This window comes from Aythya fuligula, chromosome 24 (assembly GCF_009819795.1).
Source record: "Aythya fuligula isolate bAytFul2 chromosome 24, bAytFul2.pri, whole genome shotgun sequence".
In the NCBI taxonomy this organism is placed as follows: domain Eukaryota; kingdom Metazoa; phylum Chordata; class Aves; order Anseriformes; family Anatidae; genus Aythya; species Aythya fuligula.
In genome coordinates, this window is record NC_045582.1 from 3,532,371 (window position 1) to 3,548,339 (window position 15,969).

At 54.1% G+C, this 15,969-nt stretch overlaps 2 protein-coding genes across 14 annotated transcripts in view; one reads left to right on the forward strand and one right to left on the reverse strand.

The window, feature by feature from the left end:
• Window positions 1–556: 556 nt before the first annotated feature.
• On the forward strand, window positions 557–2,417 carry LOC116498569 (cytochrome b561). The gene is made up of 5 exons (XM_032202897.1): window positions 557–758; window positions 996–1,094; window positions 1,177–1,280; window positions 1,375–1,532; window positions 2,222–2,417. The coding sequence occupies exons 1-5, from the start codon at window positions 557–559 to the stop codon at window positions 2,415–2,417; spliced, it is 759 nt and encodes a 252-aa protein (XP_032058788.1).
• A 622-nt stretch (window positions 2,418–3,039) lies between these two features.
• The window catches only part of TANC2 (tetratricopeptide repeat, ankyrin repeat and coiled-coil containing 2), a 280,077-nt gene continuing 267,147 nt past the window's right edge, over window positions 3,040–15,969 (reverse strand). For all 13 annotated transcript variants that reach the window (XM_032202931.1, XM_032202934.1, XM_032202941.1 and 10 more), the window contains 3 exons: window positions 15,411–15,557; window positions 12,851–12,951; window positions 3,040–10,769 (listed from right to left, as the gene is read on the reverse strand). In XM_032202931.1, the coding sequence (XP_032058822.1) occupies window positions 8,813–10,769; window positions 12,851–12,951; window positions 15,411–15,557 (2,205 nt within the window). In that variant the 3' untranslated portion in view covers window positions 3,040–8,812. The remainder of the gene's footprint in view (window positions 10,770–12,850; window positions 12,952–15,410; window positions 15,558–15,969) is intronic.

Sequence of the window (15,969 nt, forward strand, 5' to 3'; positions counted from 1 at the left end):
AAATGGGGGGAGGGATGGGGATGGGGCGATGGGGATGGAAGTATGGGGTTGTGGAGATGGGGATGGGGGCATGGGATGGGGGTGAGAGGGACGGGGATGTAGGATTGGGGATGGGGTGGGAGGGACAGTACAGCTGAAGTTCTGTGGCAGGAGAAAGGGGGCAGAACGGATGGGGCATGAGACAGGGACTCTGTGGGGCAGGAGCAGCCGTGCAGGGCCAGGGGGGCTGGGGCAGGAGCGGGGCTGGGAGCGCAGGGAGGGGACGGGAAGCAGGGACAGGGGCTGAAGGCCAGGAGGGCAGCAGGAGGGGACAGGAGGGGACAGGAGAGGACAGGAGGGGACAGGAGGGGACTGGATCCAGCAGCTCAGGGCCGGGCGTGCCGCGGCGGCCGGGAGCCACCCCCGGGCGCAGGTGACGCAGCGGCACCAGGAAGCGTCGGGGGCCCCGTGGCAGGTGAGGGCCGGGTGGGGTGGGCACCACGGCACCGGGGTTGGCACCGCGGCCACCGGCCCGGTGGCTTCGCTGCCTTCCCTCTCTCTGTCCCCACAGGCCGGCATGGACGGGGCTCCGCCGCCTGCCAGCCCCGCCGGGCTCTCGGCGTACGTGGCCGTGTCGCAGCTGCTGGGCCTGACGCTGCTGGCGGCCACCGGAGCGTGGCTGGGCCGCTACCGGGGCGGGGTGGCCTGGCAGGGCCAGCTGCAATTCAACGTCCACCCGCTCTGCATGGTGCTGGGCATGGTTTTCCTCCAAGGTGACGGTGAGCAGGGGCCACCCTCATCCTCCTGGCAGCCTTCAAAGCCCCCCCTGAGGTGCAGCCCCCCCAGTGCCACCAGGATGGGCGGTGAAGGGGCAGAGTGGTGGTAAATGAAGTTGGGGAGAAGCTCCGGCCAGCCCTGCACCCGTGTGTGGCACCCCAGGGAGATGGGGGGGTCCCAGGGAGGTTGGGGGGAACCCCAGGTGCTGCCCCAGCGCTCACCCGCCCTCTCCCCATCAGCTCTTCTGGTCTACCGGGTGTTCAGGAACGAAGCCAAGCGCTCCACCAAGATGCTGCACGCTCTGCTCCACGGCCTGGCGCTGGTGATCGCCCTCGTGGGTGGGTGCTGGGGCTGGGGGTGATGGCTTGGGGGGGGGGGGCAGGATCCGTCCCTGGCGGGGTAACGGGCTCCTCTCCGCAGGCATCGTGGCGGTCTTCAAGTCCCACCACGCCAAGGGCATCACCGACATGTACAGCCTGCACAGCTGGTGCGGGATGGCCGCCTTCGTGCTCTACCTTGTGCAGGTGAGGGCTGGGGAGCCCCAGCACCCCTGGGTGGGGGGGGACGGGACACAGGGACAGGGCCCCCAGCACCCCCTGACACCCCTGCGCCCCGCAGTGGCTCCTGGGGTGCGGTTTCTTCCTGGCCCCCGGCGCGTCCTTCTCGCTGCGCAGCCGCTACAAGCCCCAGCACATCTTCGTTGGCATCGCCCTCTTTGCCCTCTCCATCGCCACCTGCTTGCTGGGCATCACCGAGATGCTGCTCTTCAACATCAGGTGGGTGAATGACTTGGGGGGGGAGGATTAATACCCCCCAGCCCCCCGAAAAGTGCTGCTCCAGCCCTAGCCCTGCAGGGCAGAGCCTGGCCCCTGCCCGGGCTGAGGTTCTGTGGCTCTGCTCCCCCCCGAGGGTTTCAGTTCTGCCACTGCTGAGTCACTTCCAGATGATGCTTCACGGGGGCCGCATCCTGCTCAGCTTCTTCTTTGCTCCTGGTGGGGAACGCAGCAAGTGCCGCCGCCTCACTGCTGCCAGCTGTTTGCAGGACCCCCTGGGAAGCTCGGCTGGAGGACACGGGGATGTCCCTGTCCCCTGAAAGCTCACTGCCCATCGGGCTGCAGGCTGGGGGCCCCCCTTGCCCCAGCACTGTGGGGACACGGCCACAGGGTACCCCCAGGAGCCCCCTCCCTGTGGCTGGGGGAGCTCAGCTGGCGGGGGGGCGCTGGGCTGCCCATGGCTGGGTCTGTAGGACCGTGCCCCCCACCCCTTCTCCCTGCTATCAAAGCAAGCAGCAGCCTCACTTCTTGCTGGATCTGGGGGCAGGGGACATTTCTGGGGGCTGTGCCCAGCTGTGGGGCCACCTCACCTTCCTCCAGGAGGATGAGGATGAGGATGAGAGGGTCCCCAGCCAGGGCAGGGCCAGGCCACCCACGTCCCATGGCTTGAGCATCCCTCTCTGTGCCCGCAGGGACTCCTACAGCCAATTCGTGCCCGAGGGCGTCCTGGCCAACACCGTGGGGCTGCTGCTGGTGGCCTTCGGGCTGGTGGTGGGCTACGTGCTGACACGGGACGAGTGGAAGCGCCCGCCGCTGGCTGAGGAGCTGGCCCTCTCCATGGACTTCAAGACCCTCACGGAGGGCGAGAGCCCCGGTGGCAGCCAGTGACACCCCCGGCTCCCCAGTCCCCAGCAGGGGTGGGTGTTGGATGTCCCTGTGCCCCCCATCTTTGTGCCTGGTGCCGGCAGCAGAGCCTTTGCTTGGGGCTCCAGGCAGCCCCCAGGGACCCCCTCGTGCACCCTGAGCATCCCCCGACCCGCGTGGGGATGGAGGTGCTGCTGCACACGGGGTCCACAGGCTCTGCCCTGGTGACCTCAGGCTCACAGCCTGCATTTCCCTGCCGCAAGGCTCCAAAGCCCAAAGCCCACCCCCATTTCTTTATGCCAAATGGATCGGACGGCGCCGATCACGAAGATTTTCTACTTGTTTTCAGCCCGCACCCCTCCGGCGCGGCCACGTGTTTGGGCTGCGGTCACCAAAGGTTCCCTGAGCAATGTCGGTGCAACTTTAATGGGTTTGTGTTTGAAATGTTTTCCCCTCTCGTGCAATGTGTTGTCTGCAGACATATATTTATCCTAATAAATATTTGCAGCTAACCCTGCCCGGCTCCCATCTGTGCTCATCATTTCAGGTACCCCAGGGTGCTGGATCAGCCCCTCTGCCCCCTGGGAGCTGCGAGGCTGAGACATTTCAGGCAGCAGGGTGGGAAAAACACCAGTCCGCAGGCTGCTTCCAAGTGTTAACCATTTATAAATAAGTACATTTTTTTTTTTCATACATACAGTTTTCATTGTACAGATTACAATCTGTATACATTGGGGCGGGGGGGAAATGCATTCTTTTGAACTTTTCACATCTATCTCACAGCTCACATGTACAGACAAGAAAACTCTGCTCAAGCAAATACAGCAAAGGAAAAAATATGTTTTCTTCTTTCCTTTTACATGAGAGGCGAAGGCCTCCGCTGTCGGCAGGGGTTGCTCTCCCCACTGCACAATATCACAACTGTGTGGTGTTCAATATATCAGTAGAGAGAACAGAACATGCATTGAATAATATACTGTACAGAGAAAGTCCTTTACATCGGAATTATAGAAAAGCTAAAGGAAAATTAAGTGTCTTAAAGATCTTCCCAGCAAGTGTCTTCAAGGATGGCAACCAGGGAATTGTACAAATCACAAAGTGTGTATACTGTACATGTTTGTACCAACTCAGATCCTCTTGGAAGTGAAGACAGAACAGAGACAAAATGCTGAATGCAACACCATGGGAAAGAAAACGCCGGACAGGAATGACACCTGCGGTGCTGGAAGAGTCCACACGAGTCTCTGGGCTAGCGGTGCAGCGACAGAATGGACGTAACGCACACGGCGCAGCTCTCGGCTTGCGGATGGTGTCTGGCAAATCGGTGCACACGGCAAGGCAAAGGTGAAGCGAGCGAATTTCCTGGGCCTGAGGCTTCCCCACCCAACCGAACGAGCCCCCGCGTGCTAAACCTCCGGGGGAGACCACCCAGAGCCTACCTGCCTCCCCGGAGAGCGTCACCCAGAAGGGACAAAGTCTTTCTGCAAAGCTTGCGGGACTACAGAGACCAGGACGCAATGGTGGCGGACGGGACCCGGCTGCTGACTCCCCAGTACCGCAACAGCTAGAAACTTAGCAGGAGGGAAGGGTACGGCGGATCTGTTTGGTGTCCGTTCGCTTTAGTGGTGACGATCGTGTTAGCTTTGTGTTCTCTTGGGTGGATCTGTAACAGTCCCAGTGAGATCCAGCTGCAGTCAGGAGTTGGACACGAACGCATCTTGCTAAATAATTGAGCCCTTAGTGGTTTAGAATTAGAAAAAGAGTTTGATTGAGTGAAAATCCAGCAATTATCCAAGCAAATCTGAAAAAAGCAGATTGACTTTCACCGTTGTGCTTGTGTCCAAATGCACCCCACCAGACTTCGCGTCGAGCAACCAGAAGGGAGCGAAGGCATTTATCTGCAGAGGTCCCCGCGCCGCGCCGTGCCGCAGCAGGGACGATAGCTCTTACCCTAAGCCCTTGTTTAAACACTGTTGATCCCAGCAGAGGAGTCGCCTGGAACTCCCCCAAAGACGAATCAAAGTACAACCACCAAAGACCTTGCAACAGATGACCCAGGACCCACCTTTGCAACGAAGGTGGAGCACGAGCAGGCACGCTGGCTTGCTTGTTTCTCGAGATAAGGCGGAGCTGGCACTTGGGTTTTAACTAGACTTCTTCTGGGTAACCCTGAATAGACAACAACCTTGGTACGAGGGGACCGAATCGCTGCAAATTTCGTAGCCACCCTGGTTCAGGACCTAACCCAACTATGGCTTAGGTATTTGTTATATGCACACACACACGTTTACACGAGCTAAGCAGTTTTCTTTACAGCCACGCTAAAGAAGAACACAAAGGTCAGTGCTTGGATGAAACCCCTGCACCGCGGGTGCCCGGTGGCAGCCCGACCCCGGGCGTTTTGGGAGCTGCTGCAGCCTTCACCCTCCCGTGCATCAAATCAAAGCAGCAGCACCGAGGCGGTGGCACCGCCTGCACTGCGCCTTTACCTTCAGAGACAGCCTCCAAGGGCCTCATCTTTGGAAAATTTTTCCTTTTCCAAGCACTTTATAATGATCTCTTGACTATTTTCAAAGCCCTTAATGCCATTCCTCAGCTGGATGGTACGGAGAGCAGCACAAGCTCCCCACCCAGCAGGGCTCCCTGCCTCCAGGACAGGAGTGTCCTTCCCCTGGGACAAACCAGAACCGGAGAAGCCACGCCGCGATGCAGCAGACACCGATGCCCCGAGCTGGCAGATATTTCAGCTCTGCGGCACATCCAGCACCGAGCAACCGCGTGCAGAGTGCGAGGGACATCTGGTGGGTACTGCGGCTAAATACAGGTGTTTGCTCCAGCATCGCCTACCAAATACGCCCCAAGAACCAAATCCAGAGGGTTTCAGTCACCAAGAATCTGGTTTACTTGGTGCACCCGATGAGTCCCACTCGCTGCCAAGGCAGGCGCTCACGGGTGGCACCAGGGCAGCCAGGGGAGGGGATGGAGGCACCGACTGGCAGCAGCGTCCCAAGTGTTAATTATTCAAAGAGGCTGAAGGCATAGCACAGACAGCCGATACAGCGCAGTGTCTTTAAGGTCTACGCCTAAGGTGACACAGCGAAGTGATGTCAGGTGAAATCAGGGCACTTTACAACACGACCACGCACGACTGCAAATATGAAATGACCTCTGCTTTTGTCCATGCCAAACCCGAATCGTGACGTTGAGGACACACAGGACTGAGTAAGGAAAAGCTTTTCCAGGGAGAGGTGTGCTCCTCGCCCGCCCAGCGACTGCAGCAGCAATCACGCCTCAGCTGTCCCTAAGAGAATTGCTGGGGAAGCGCTTTAAAACCACTGCAAATAATTTTGTGTTTAAAAATTACTCCATCTGTTGATGCTTATATACAAGAGTCAGTTCTTGTGCTATAAATGTTATGATTCATTGCTTTTTTTCTTTTTTTTTTTTCTTTTTTGAAAAATACACTAAGAGACAAGAGTTGTTTTGCTATTTTCTAATGAAGACACTACTCACGCTTAAATATCCAGTATTTATCATAGTAACAAATTCAAACAGTAAAGTGCACCCATTTACAGAGAGAACAGATGGTAAACCATTAGTGCAAGAATCCTGTGAAAATGTAACACGTGGTCTTGTGAAAAAACCTGCATGCTGCAGTATTTCAGCATTCGTTCATCTCGGTGTTAGTGGTAAAAGTGTGAGCTGTTTCGTTGTTCCCTTAAAACACCTTCACGAACCCAAAGTTACACACAGAAGTGCTGCTAGGGGACATCTCGGGAGTACAGTACTGGAACCACATGGCAGTGAATAGCAAAGCAAAGCACAGGCAGTTCTTACAACGCTCTCCTCAACACGGACCGTCCCGCTGGCGTCTCAGCTGAGAACGCCGGCTTATGGCCGTGGCACGTCTCACTCCACCGTATAAAAGAGCAACAGGGCTGAATTTGGTTACTTTTCCCTTGCAAAGAAGCAACTCAAGGCAGAAAGCCACTCACTCTTTGGGAAAGCAGAGGCAGCGAGGCTTTGAGCAAAATGACTGATGCTGCTGCAGACCCACGGATGCGTGTTGCTAGCTAGCTAGGCGTGCTGTACGTAGAGGGAAAGAAAGCAGTTATTCCTTGCAAAGCAGAACACACCACTTCCAAAAGAGGAACAAAAACCATTGCACCCCTTTCAAGGAGAGCAGCAGGGCGTGCACCAGTGGCACGGCCGCGGGACCCGCGCTCCTGAGGGGTCTCCGAGTCTACAGCCTGCTCTACAGCCCTGTAAGAAAGCAAAGGTCAGAGCCGAGCCGCACTCGAGAAGGAAAACGCCAACCTCAATACAAATACTGGCTTGGACAAATACAAAATAGCCACAACAGCGCAAGCATCTCCACAGCCTGTAGAGGAAACCCCCCTCTGAATACTCTCAACGTGTCTATGAGACACAGGGCCCCGTCATCCCAAGGTACGCGCGTCCCGGGTTGGTCTGAGCGAGTGATGCGGTGAGATAACGCCGAGATGTGCTGAGCCACGCGCAGGACAGCCCCACCACAGCCAGGGTTTGCTTAGAGCTTCGAGCCACGTCCTCAGCTGGTGTAAATCAGCGTGGCTCGTCTACACCAGCTGAGGCTGGGCTCTGCGGGTTGGTTCGAGGAATTTTTCAACCTACGGCTGGATTTGCATAGCCCTTTGGAAACACTGAAAGGTATCGCTCGCTCTTCCTGCTCAGCACCAAATCCCTTTTGCTGTTAGGAGTTGATATGGGTGAGATTCAGCATTGGGCAACAGGCACTATTTTCGCTTTAAAACAAGCTACACGTTTATCGCTCTCCCCCCCCCAGCTCGTCCGACCGTTCGCCCTCGGTAACTGAAAAAGGCAGATTACAAAACAACCAGCAGTAAATGAAGCGTTTGGAAAGAAATCCCTCCAGCCCCCCCAAAAATTCCAGAAAATAATTGAAAAATTCGGTAAAAAGGCTTTTGGAAGCGTCCCCTGCTTTTCATGCTGTCTTGACGTGATTTGCATTCGATTTAAAACAAATGAGAGAAAACCAGCCAACCCCCAAATGTCCTGAAACAGAGTGCATAAATAAATTATAAATCTCTCTCTTTCAACTACAGGTCCTTAAGGAGCAAAACATTGTCTGTACCACTTGCAGGTACGGAACAGGGCAATCGCTTTCCAGGATCTTGGGAACGGATCCTGCAGCTCTAAGGAAGCAGCATTTCCCTTAGAGGGGCGCAGCCCCCCTCCGGCACGGCGTCCCGGAGCAGGAGCATGCGGAGGGGAAGCGATGCTGCCGAAGGACTTGGGCACCGTTACCTCCTCGGACCCTTCCCGTCTCGGGAGCCACGACGCCATGTTATGCATCCCATCGACACAGGAAAATAAACTGCAGTTTTCCTCCTCGAACAGGATTTCCTAAGCATTTTTTTTTCCCCTCGTGAGCCAAAATATTCCCCCAAACTAAAACCAAACAAACCGAAACCCCACAAAAAAAACACCAAAACCAAACGGAAACCCCCACGTTAAAACTGTCCTGGTGAAAACGCGGTGTCGTATGTGTGAGGTGCAGTCATCTGCTACTGGTGCGACGAAGTTGTTGCAATCCCAGTCCACGAGAGGCTTCCAGCCAATTCCCTTGGCTGCTCAAAACGCGTGTGAAGGGCCAGCTTTAATCTCTGCAAACCTGTAAAATGCCCCCAGAGCAAATCAACGTCGGGGCACCTGGAAGGTAAACTGCAAAGTAGCAACGCATCTCGGGATCCCCACCCCTCGGGGCAGATTTACGCGGTGAAATAACAGATACAATTCCGATTAAAATTCTACAAACCGGGTGAAGCAGGATGGTGACTGTGCATAGCTACTTCGCGATCAAGCAAACGACGCCCTGCTCTGCGCGGATCATTCGCTCTTCGTGGGCAAAGAGACAAGTGGGCAGAGAAACGACCCGGCTGGCACGGGGACCTGCGGCCGCGGCCTCTGAAAAGGCTCCTGGGATCCCTGCTCTGTTCCCACTAGGAATTTTCATCAGAATTGTGTAAGAGCTCATTGAGACAAAAAGAAACCAATTTAAATTGAAACGCAATTGTCTCTTGAAAAAGAGCTGGTTACCTCCCACTGCGCAGGGGATATTTCTGGACTACCCCACACCATGTACTAAAATATCCTGGTTGACAGCTGAAAACTGAGGGAACTTAGCTGGAATTGGGCAAATGATACTGGCTTGGCTGATGTTGGCTTCACAGTCAGCTGGGTAACAGAAGGGCTGGAGCACGTGCATGGCTGTCTGACCACCACACAGAAAGTACCGGAGAAACTTGGTCATGTAGCTACCAAAGAGAAACAAAAATAATAATAATAATAATATGCATGGAAATCAAGCTTGGAAGTGTGTGCTGAAAACATAAGGGTCTTACTCCAACAAGCGTCTTTTACACATTAGACTCCACAAATGGTCTCTTTGGTTTGATTGGGGACGTCTGCCCTTGCCTGGAGTCCCTGGAGAGCTGCCTGTACAGGTTGTCCTGGTAGGCCTGCGCTACAGGCAGTGTCCTTGCCACCTTGACGTCGGGGTACGAGGAGGCTTGGGTGACTCTCTCCAGGAGGTCTCCCCGGGACCCATTGGCCAGCATCACATGGGGGCTGTAATAGTCTTCCTCTAGCAAATGGCCATTCTGTGCATTGTTGGTTTTGTTATAAAAGGCAATGTTGCTGATCGACGAAGGTGGGCTAAACGATTCTGGCTGGGGGAGGTTGCCAGGAGACGTAGGACTAATTACAGTATCCACGGACGACACGGCCCAGGTCCGGTTCTGCTGATGGAGGTGGGGGTACTGCTGAGTCCGAGCGGTTTTATCTATGATTCCCATGAACGGCGTGGTCCGGGAACGCGCTGGCTCGCTGGGGTAGCCCCCCTGCGTGGGAGAGACCGGAGAAAGTTCATCGCACGACCTGTCGTAGGCTGGCTTGAGAGGGATCTCCATTTGCTGGATCGAAGCAGACGGGCGGAAGTTGGGAGTCAGGTTGGAGGTGGATGAAATGCTATTGCTGGAAGGAGAGAAGCGGAGGCCAACGCTTTGGGAATGAAGCAGCGGCCTCGGAGTCGGCGGGTGAGGCTTGATTTCACTGGGGTTAACCGTAATGGGCCTTCTAATGAGGTGAGACACATCCGGAGAGCCAAGCTGGCTGGCGGGGAGGGAGGTCCGCTCCAGGTCCAGCTTCGAGTGACACACCGGGTAGTAGGAAGCGGACTGACTTCGCCCGATCTGGGGCGTCTGGCTGTATCTCATCCCCCCCCTGTAAGCCGAGGACGGCCTCTGGGGAAGATCTTCTTTAGCCAGGCCTCCGTGCTGACAGATGGCTCCCGCGCTGAGACTGGCCTGAACGTGCTGCACAGGTCTGCTGTCCCCCACGATCCCCCCGATGGAGCCCTGGTAGACCAACCTGCTCTGACTAACCCCCATCTCCCCCGACGCCGACTGGTACTTGCTGGCCATGGAGTGGGCCACCTGGCTGTAAGCACCGGTCGGAATTACAGTACTCGAATGCACGGCAGAGCTGGGCTGGTTGCTCCGGACGATCTGGGCCTTTGCTGGCTGCAGCCTCAGCCCCTGCTGCGGCACCGCCACGGGCAGCTGGGGCATCTGGAAGGATCGCTGGGTCATTTTGGACAAGGGAGACTTTGGCCGACCGGGGAGCTGGCTGACGCTGCTAGGTTCTTGCTGATAACGGACCGGGGAACCCGACTGGGACCTGTAGACGCTCATGCTTTCTGCAGGGGGGCTGGCGCGGTACTGAGGGCCTCTGCGGAGAGGAGAAGGTGGTGGGCTTTGATATTCCTTCCCTTGGCTTCCAGATGGAGGCGGGCTGAAGCGGTAAGAGGAGCCCTGGTGCGCAGGAGAAGTGTGCGGAGGACTAGGCCTGTAATGGGAGTTTTGGTGTGTCGGAGACAGAGCAGGAGATGTGGACTGGTACCCTTGCCTGGTCGGCGAACCCACAGAGCTGTTGGACCTGAAATCAAAGACCTGATGAGAGCCAAGAGGCGAGCCAGAAATATAGGCGGAGTCCCTGTGAGCAGGGGACGGCGGTGGGCTCTGGATGATGGGCAGCCCTTGGTTTGGCCTGGACTCTGTCTGCAGGCCAATGGAAACGTTTTCGACATCCTGCTCAAGGTATTCCTCCTCAAAGATATCCTGCACGGAATACAGCTCTTCGTGCTGGGCTTCGGGTTCGGGCTCCACCGGGAGCGGCGGCTGCTGCTGCTGCTGCTGCTGCTGCTGCACCTGCCTGCACTCCTCTTCCACCCGCATCAGCAGCCGCTGGATCTCACGGTTGTTTGGACACAGCTTGATGGCCTCGTTCAGGTCCTCCAGGGCTGCTGAAAACTGCCTGCTTGACAAAGGGACAGAAATGAGAACTGAAATTACACTGGATTTGAACAGAGCCGTTCTCGGAGGCTACCAAGGGTTAAGTGGCTTGTCTGTTTTACGGAGGGAGACTGCAGCCGCTACAGCTGGCTGCCTCTCTCCAACCCTGCCTTATGTGCCTCCCTCGGATTTATTTTAGCCAAACTGAAGGAAAATACCACCAGCCATTCTGGGAGAAAAGGGGAGTACAGTTCTGAGATGGCACAACCCAGACTAGCAAAAATGCCTGTCCTGTGCAGTGCGTGATACGGGCTTCTTAATTACTCCTCACAGCACCACTGTGAGCTCTGCCCTTGCGTTAGTAAAGGGGAAACCAACACACCAGTAACTAGCAGCCCAGCTCACCATTGCTGTAAACAAGTGCAGCTTTCGTTGCAACTGCTTACGGCAGTGAAAATTTAGCTTGTGACTGCTGCCAAGACCACACAGCGTCACGGCTGGCTCCAGGAGCCGGGGTTCCCGTGGGTCAGCACTTTAGGCAAGGCTGTCTCTGCAATTTTGCAAAGGGATTTGGCTAACTTCTTCAGAACAAAGGAGCCAAGCAATGCTAGCAAGCCTGCAAGCCCCCTTGGGACGGCTTTGCAATGGCAAGGCTAGCCTGTGAGGAGTAATGGGAGGTGGGGATTCAGGGAGGGGGGCTGTCATTTACAGGGACACTGCTCACTTCTGAGCAAAACCATCTGTACGTGAGCGTGATCTGGGGGATGATCCCCCGCCTTGGGCTGAACGTGCAGACACCCTGCTTTGCTGCTCTGCCACAAAGAAAAACTCCCCAGCACCTCCCAACACCAGCCCAAGCTTTTGCACAACCCTTTCAAAACCCTGGGCAAAAAGGAAAAGCCTCGTTCCCCCGACTGCGCTGACCTCAGGGGTGCTGCTGTGCACAAACAGGGAAATAAATAAGAAAGGCCGAAGTGATAACGGTTTCTGTTGGACAGATCTGGGGAGAAAAGGCCGCTTGTATGTATGGAGGCTGATATCATCTGGAAAGCGACCCAGTTTTTACGCTTCCTTAAAGCAATTTGGAAACAATGGAGAGGAAAACCATTAAAGGAAAGGCATGAGGTCAGTGCGGCTCAGCCAGCAGGGCTTCTCTGCAGAACACAAGGTCACGGCTTCACCTCCCACACCAAGACCCGCTGGACCCAGCAGTGTGGCCTCAGCTCGGCCAGCAGCCCCGTTACACGCGTTGGCTCCAGCATGGAAGGTTGAACCGTGGCCTTGCCCGCTGGGCTGTGTGTACACAGGTGGGCTTCACAAACCGCCAGCTGCTGTGAATCTCTGCACTGCCGTGCAAGGCATCCCATTTAAAACCAGGACTTGTGCAATGACAGCGTGCCCAGCCCTTGAGGGCAGGACTCAAAAGCAAGCCCTCCGTCTCATTTAGGAATGGCATGGATCGGTTTTGAAATGAATAAAATCTCCCATTTGCAGCTTTCGGGGCACTGAATGAGGGCACCCCCCTGGTCTCCGTCTGAGCTGCAGAGAAATGCCAGCACTGCATCGCCCCAGGAGCTGCCTGCAGTGCTCTGAGTCCAAACTATGGCTGGAAGCACGGTGGCTGGCATGGCCTGCACAGGCACCACACGGCTAGTCAGCAGCACTGCCCTGCAACGTGTGCTGCACGACAGAGAGATTCACAGATTTTAAGGCCAGAAGAAATCACTGTGATGAACAGAGCCTGCCCTCGTGCACAGCACAGGCCACAGGGCTTCCATGAATCATATCTTGCTTCAAGTCCACATCGTGGTTGAACTAAAGGGTATTTTTAAACGAAAACCCAATCTTGGTGTAAAGATTTCCAGTGCAGTAAGGTGTTCAGACAAGGTTCAGCTAGGATGAACAGTTTAGAAACATTCACACTCAGCCGAAATTACCGAATTAGGGTATTACTTTGGAGTTTTGTAATCTTATTAATGAATGTTTCTTTGCCACTTCTTCACACAAGGACATTTGCACAGAGTTGCACGGTGAATGCCCACACCGGTGTGGCCAGGTTTGAAGAGCCCAGCCCCTCTCACTCGGCTCTCTCCCTCTCCTCACCTGCTGCTGCGCTTGGCCCTCGCTCTTGCATAGTAAGCTTCGTAAGATTTCGGTTTCAGCTCCAGTGCTTTAGTGGCAAATTCCTCCGCCATTCCAAAATCCTGTCATTACAATAGGTGTGGAGATAAGTAATTGAATAATAGAAATAAAAATACATACAATCTGGGAAGAAAACAAACTTAATGTGGACTTTTTTTTGCACAATAACTTGGAAAACTTGATGGTACTGGAATGTTTCACACTGTTTCCAAATCATTTACAAACAGCGTGCTATGATGGCATGCCCAAAGACTCAAAGCTCTCTCTGTAACACCAGATGCTGTCAGCACCCACCGGAGGCCAGTGTGCCACCGGCTCTGTTCTCATTGATTGTGTCCCCAACAAGTGCATGCAATCCCTGTCCAACAGCCTCCAGTCTTGAGGAAACATCTGGTCTTGCAGAGTCTGGAATGTAATCTCATGAAGGATTTTTTTCCACAGTCAAAAGCAATAGGAAACCTTTCCCACGCCCTCTGCTTCCCACTCTGCAACACTGACATACTTCAGAGGGGCTGAATAAAACTCTACATGAGACTATCGATACCTTGGTAGCTACGAACAGGACTTGCCTGGCAAAGGTCTCCTACCTCTGCCACCCATTTCACAGTTCCCTTGCCTCTTGCCTACACTTGGGAGATTTGTTTGGAGTGGGGAGGAAGAGGGTGACAGCATGGGATGGAGATTGCTTTGGGAGACTGCTTCGGGTGCTGTTGAGTGGCAGTGCCATGAGGTCAGGCCAGCAGCTATGGTTCAAACCATGCCAACTGTCCTCCCTTGCCCTCATCCCGAATGCTACTCGTACTGCTGAGCTCAGCTCTCACCTGCAAAGGAGATCTCCCAGTGGAAGGGTTTTCATTTCCCATCCAAATACTCACAGCTTTGGACTGCTTGACTTGGGCTCTCTACCAGAACCGCTCAGGGTTAAAGAACCTAAAAATATTCCTTATTCATTCACAAACTTAGGAAGCAAACTCCACCAGGCTAGAAGCGAAGTTTATGAGCGCACCATGGCCACTTGGCCTGCACCGAGCAGCTGTGCAGGAACAAGTAAGGTCATCCATAACCCAGCAAAACCCCGGGTGAGGTTTAATCTCCCCTAAGGTGCCCGTAATGGAGTTTGCTGTCTGGACACCCTGCCTGGAACAGCTCTCAGAGTGATTCATCCGAGCAAACTGCGGTGTCTGCTGTAGGAAGAGATGAATTGCAGCGAGGACTGCACTGCCTGCAGCTCCCTGGGTGCTACGGGGGTGGCAGCTACCTGGCACTGCCTCCGCTTGGACTCCCACCGGGAGATGGAGGAGGGCCAGGCAACGCCTCCAAAGCTCAAAAGGCCACAGAACAGCACCGTGCCTCGTCCTGGGGTGATTTTGTCAAATTCTCAGGCGTGTGCCATAACCTGCCACGTTGCAGTTTAATAGAAATTTGTTTTAAGTATGCAAAAGTCTTCAGTAAGAAGTTTTTTGCTTCTGAATCTAAAGGGGAAAATTTATAAGTCGTGTGTAGGCAAATACTTTTGTTTGTATCTTCAGAGGCAGCTACTGAAGAGAGACTGTCTGATAAACTAAACTAATCGTAGTCAAGTGGTAGCTACCTTTACGGTCTACCTTATAGGTGCAAAAACTGCAGAAGCAACTACAGCCCCCTGAGATTCCCTATCACAACACCTGGGATTCCCCTGCTAACAGTGAGCTGGGAATCTTGTCCTTAAAGTGCAGACTTAGCAGGAAGTTGGCTTGTTTAAGGAAAAGATTCACACTTTTTCTGAAAACTGTGCTGTTTGTTCACCAGTGTTAAGATTATATTTCCACTGCTTTTCATCTGTCTCCTTCATAGCTTAAAAAAAAAAAAATGAACGTGTCACAAAATCCCACCCTCCCTTCCAGTGTAATCATTGCCGGCTCATAGCCTTGGCAGAGGATTTCACTTTTTTGAGCCTACGGAGACTTTAAAAGTTGTAGAGGTGAAAGTCTCTGAACGCAGAGCAAGGGGGAGGTGGCACTTGTCTGCTGGAAGAACAGACATGCTGCAGAAGTTTGTTGCTAGATGCTGCTAGTTTGGAGCAGGGAGAGTGACAGTGATATGGCAGTTCTGGGAGGAGAGGGAGGATGTGGGGGTGTTTCTGGATGAGTCACTGCCCTGGGGAAGTGCTAGCCCCCTAAGCATATGCTCCTTCATTTTAAATTAATTAGTATTCAAAGGAGCACATCTCCTGGCTCCTCCCTCACCACTGCCCTAGAAATCTGGAAAATGCCTCCACCCCCAATTCACATCATCATCAAAAGGGAGTAATAAAAAATTCAAAAAGCTATAAACATAGCAATGAATTTTTAATCACCAGAAATGCATATTAAATCATTACTTCTTTTGAATTATAAAATGGCAGTGCGCTGTGAAGGACAACCAGGTTACCCAGAGGGGAGATCCCAGAGGTCAAAGCACAATTACAGGATGGACAGGTCTTTATGCACAGGCAGGAAGCTGGCAGCTTGCTCATAAGGCCGTGGAGAGCGGGGAGACTTACATTCATTTTCCTTCGACATCGGGAGAGGTTGAGAAGGAGCGACACCTTCAGCTCACGGAAAGTTTTCAGGTCTTCTCCAAATCCTTCCCTGGGGAACTTCTTGAGAGCATACTGGTAGCGCTGGGCAGCCTCTTTCACTTTACCTTTCTAATAGAAGGAGAACGGGTCAAAACACATCCTTTGGTTGAGTTTACTTTACCGCAGAGAACTCGCCAGCCCCAAGAATGCTTTGTGTGGTTAAGGTAACATGACATCACTATTTAGTTCTTTTCTAGGAAGGAAAGCCGGACCATTTGACCAAGGGAACATTTGATCAGGGAATGCAGCTGCTTTGTGCAAACTGAGCTCTCCCACGTCACACAGAGTTGTCAAGTTACAGTGGGAAACAGCAGAAATTGTTAAATGGACTCGATACAACTCCACCTGGTGTCTGGGTAGATGGTCTTTTGATCTGGGTGATCCATCCCCCATTCCTGGAGAGGACCCCACATCCCTCCCATGGGAAGGTGCAGCCTTCACACCCTGCTAACAGCTCAGGGGCTGATCCTGTGCAAGCCCC

Excerpts from the sequence above, each read along its gene's own strand:
- LOC116498569 (XM_032202897.1), top strand. The coding sequence starts at position 557 with ATGGACGGGGCTCCGCCGCCTGCCAGCCCCGCCGGGCTCTCGGCGTAC. Across the intron at positions 759-995 it reads GGTTTTCCTCCAAGGTGACG|CTCTTCTGGTCTACCGGGTG; the intron begins GTGAGCAGGGGC and ends TCTCCCCATCAG. Across the intron at positions 1,533-2,221 it reads ATGCTGCTCTTCAACATCAG|GGACTCCTACAGCCAATTCG; the intron begins GTGGGTGAATGA and ends CTGTGCCCGCAG.